Genomic DNA, 3889 nt, shown 5'->3' with positions numbered 1-3889 from the left:
AAGCTATAAATACTTAGCTTCCGATTGTATTAAAGAATCAATTAAGAAAACTCAGTTTATTTTTATTACTTGCTTTCGTATTTGGTTGCTCACCCCAAAGAAAAAGGGTTTTATCTGGTTCTTAACTTGTTTCTTGATTGACATCCTTGTTAGAGGTCTAGTACCCTAACATCTGGATCAGAGCCGTTTTCGATCAAAAATACACCAATTTTTTTTCACGATGACGTATAAAGAGGATTTATCAGCTTTACAGGAGAGTATTACTAGTGTTGCTAAGAAGTTGGATACTCTCACTGACACTATCACTAACTTCTGTGTTCTTGATGAAGATGCACAGAATAAGAAGGCAGCTGAAAAGCTTTTGCAAAAAGAACAAGAAGGCACCGCTCTTGCTGACAGGCTTACCACATCCTTGCGTACTCTATTCACAGAATTTTTTCCTCCAAATCATCAAAATAATGGCGCTGCGCCTCTTCCACCACCTCCACCACCACCTCCGGTTAATCATGGTGTTCAACAACTGCGACCTAACTCAGTTAATATCAAGTTCCCTACTTTCAATGGTGAGGATCCTGATGACTGGATTTTTAATGTTGATAAGTACTTTAGTGTATATAACAACTCTGATGCTCTCAAAATCATTGTTGCTTGTGCTCATCTAAAAGGAGAGGATAATATTTGGTATCGATGGAAGAGAACCAGAGTTGTTGTTACAACATGGGTAGAATTCTACAATTTAATTCGTGCTCGATTTAACCCTGACAAGTTTGTTGATGCTCGCCTAGCCATTAGCACCATGGATCAAAAAGGTACAGTTCATCAACATATCTCTGAGTTTGAAAAATTATTGAACTTTGTTGAATTTCCAGAAGATTACTTGATAAGTTGTTTTATCCGTTTACTTAAACCACATATTGGGTCTGTGGTAAAACTGCTTGCACCCCAAACTTTGGATAAGGCTTATACTAAGGAAATATATCAGGAAGCAGCTTATGCAGCTACCAAGTTTGTCCCTAAACAACCATATCGTCCACCTATATTCAGAAGTCCAATTCCTCCTCAACTAGCCCAACAACATCAACAAACTTTTCCTCCGGGTTATAGGAGATTATCACCAGAAGAACAAAGAGAAAAAAGAGCTAAGGGTATTTGCTTCAAGTGTGATCAGCCATACATACCAAATCATATATGTGTTAATCCTCAGTTAACTATCTTGGATATTGAGGAACCTACAACTAAACTTGCCATACAAGCTGTGGATTCTTTTTCTGCGACTGAAGTTGATAATTCAGTAGACGATGATTCTAGGGTTGAGGATGTTCCTTCTATTTCTCTAAATTCACTCATGGGTTCCCCCTTTTCTACTACAATTCGTATTACAGGTTCTTCTAAAGCTCAACCAATTACAGTTCTAGTAGACTCTGGTTTTACTTACAATTTTATTAGCCCATTGTTCGCCAAACAATGTGGTTATCACATTCAATCCAAAGATACTTCTCTTCGTGTTACAGTGGGTGATGGTGGCCATATACACACTCAAGGAACCTGTTTAAACATACCAATTCAGCTGCAAAATCACATGTTTTCAATTGATTTCCATGTCTTCGTTGTTAGTGGATGCGACGTTGTTCTAGGGGTTCAATGGTTGCGCAAGTTAGGACCTATTGAATGGGATTTTGAAAAATTCTTAATGAAGTTTAAATATGATGGCGCAGACATTCAATTATTTGGTAATAACTCTTCTGCATTGATGGTCTTGGATACTGCTCCAATGCAGAAATTGCTACGTAAAGAGGTGTATGGGTTCTTTCTACAATTAACTGCAGTACACAATTCTGCATTAATTACTCCTTTAATCGAAAACCCTGAAATTAAGAAGTTGCTATCTACCTTTCAAGATGTGTTTGCAACACCAATTTCTCTTCCTCCGAAAAGACTGCATGATCATCGCATTTCATTACTACCAGATTCTTCTCCTGTTAATGTTCGTCCATATAGATATCCACATTTTCAGAAGGATGAGATTTTAAAGATTGTTTCAAAACTCAAGCAAGCAGGTTTCATACGCCCAAGTTCTAGTCCATTTTCTTCACCCATATTAATGGTTCGTAAGAAAGATGGGTCATGGAGAATGTGTGTAGATTACAGGGCTTTAAACAAGTTGACAATTAAAGATCGATATCCTATTCCTATGGTGGATGAGTTGTTAGATGAACTTCATGGTGTCGTTATTTTCACAAAGCTTGATTTACGTTCTGGCTATTATCAAATACGTCTATATGGACCTGATATTCCTAAAACGGCATTTAGAACTCATGATGGTCACTATGAGTTTCTTGTCATGCCTTTTGGGCTCTCCAATGCGCCAGCTACCTTCCAAATCTTGATGAATCATATATTCAAACCATACTTGAGAAAGTTTGTGCTCGTTTTTTTTGATGATATATTAATTTATAGCTCCAATATGCAAGATCACATTAAACACTTATCCTTGGTGTTTGAAACACTTCGCCAGCATCAGCTATTTGTTAAAGAATCCAAGTGCACCTTTGCACAACCATCAGTGGGATACCTTGGCCATATTATCTCTTCTGAAGGAGTTGCGGTTGAGAAAGACAAGATTGATAGTGTACTTTCTTGGCCACTACCTACAACAGTGAAGAGTCTAAGAGGATTTCTTGGATTGGCAGGGTATTATCGAAAATTTGTGAAGAACTTTGGTAAGATTTGTACACCTTTAACACAGCTGTTGAAAAATGATGCATTCTTATGGACTGAGGAAGCTACTTCTGCTTTTCGAGCATTGCAACATACATTAACAACTACACCTGTTTTGATACTTCCTGACTTTACGAAAGAATTTTATCTAGAATGTGATGCATCAGGAACTGGTTTGGGAGATGTTTTAATGCAAACTGGTCGACTAATTGCTTACTATAGCAAGGCATTGGCAGGTAAGAATCTTAATCTTTCTATTTATGATAAAGAGATGCTTGCAATTGTCTCTGCAGTCCAAAAGTGGAGACCATATTTATTGGGCAGGCATTTTAAAATTTACACTGATCACAATAGTTTGAAGTAGTTTTTGGATCAGCGTATATCCTCAATTGAGCAACAGAAATGGGTTTCTAAACTTCTAGGATATTATTATGAAATCATCTTTCCCAAAGGGAAAGAAAATATTGCAGCTGATGCTCTTTCTCGAAATCCTGGTTTAGCATTCAATGCTATGACTTCTCCAGTGTTTGCATGAGTTAATGAGATCATTTAAGAGACCAATGGTGATCATGAATTAGGAGCCTTAATTGATCAGTTAAGGCGCAATCCTACATGTAAGCCTAATTATTCTCTTCTTAATGATGTCTTAAGATACAAGGGACGCATTATGGTCAAAACAACATCTGCCTGGTGTGCTAAACTCCTTCATGAGTTTCATTCCACTCCCTTAGGAGGTCACTCTGGATTTCTTCGAACATACAAAAGAATTTAGCACAATTTTTATTAGAGAGGATTAAAAAAGTCAGTTAAGGATTTTGTTTCTCAATGCGATGTTTGTCAGAGAAACAAAGCTGAAGTCGTATCACCACCAGGATTTTTGCAGCCTTTGCCTATTCCCACTGATATTTGGTTAGATGCGTCAATGGATTTTATTGATGGCTTTCCTTCTTCCAACCGTAAAACTTCAGTTTTAGTGGTGATTGATAGATTGTCAAAATATGCACATTTCATTGCTCTTGTGCATCCATATACAGCTGCTGACATTGCAGCCATTTTTGTTCGTGAAATTGTTCGTCTACATGGAATGCCGAAAAGTATTGTTAGTGATCGTGATCCCATATTCATGAGAAATTTTTGGGAAGCCTTTATTGCAATGCACAATACACAACTA

The 3889-nt window shown here is 37.3% G+C and overlaps 1 protein-coding gene across 1 annotated transcript; it reads left to right on the top strand.

Moving 5' to 3' along the window:
* Window positions 1–220: 220 nt before the first annotated feature.
* LOC113279020 lies at window positions 221–3082 on the top strand. Its single transcript, XM_026527736.1, has one exon. The coding sequence runs from the start codon at window positions 221–223 to the stop codon at window positions 3080–3082; it is 2862 nt and encodes a 953-aa protein (XP_026383521.1).
* Window positions 3083–3889: the final 807 nt, after the last annotated feature.

The sequence above is a fragment of the Papaver somniferum genome, chromosome 5 (genome assembly GCF_003573695.1).
Source record: "Papaver somniferum cultivar HN1 chromosome 5, ASM357369v1, whole genome shotgun sequence".
Lineage (NCBI taxonomy): Eukaryota > Viridiplantae > Streptophyta > Magnoliopsida > Ranunculales > Papaveraceae > Papaver > Papaver somniferum.
The sequence above is the reverse complement of the archived record's forward strand: the minus strand, read 5'-3'. Positions and strand labels throughout refer to the sequence as shown.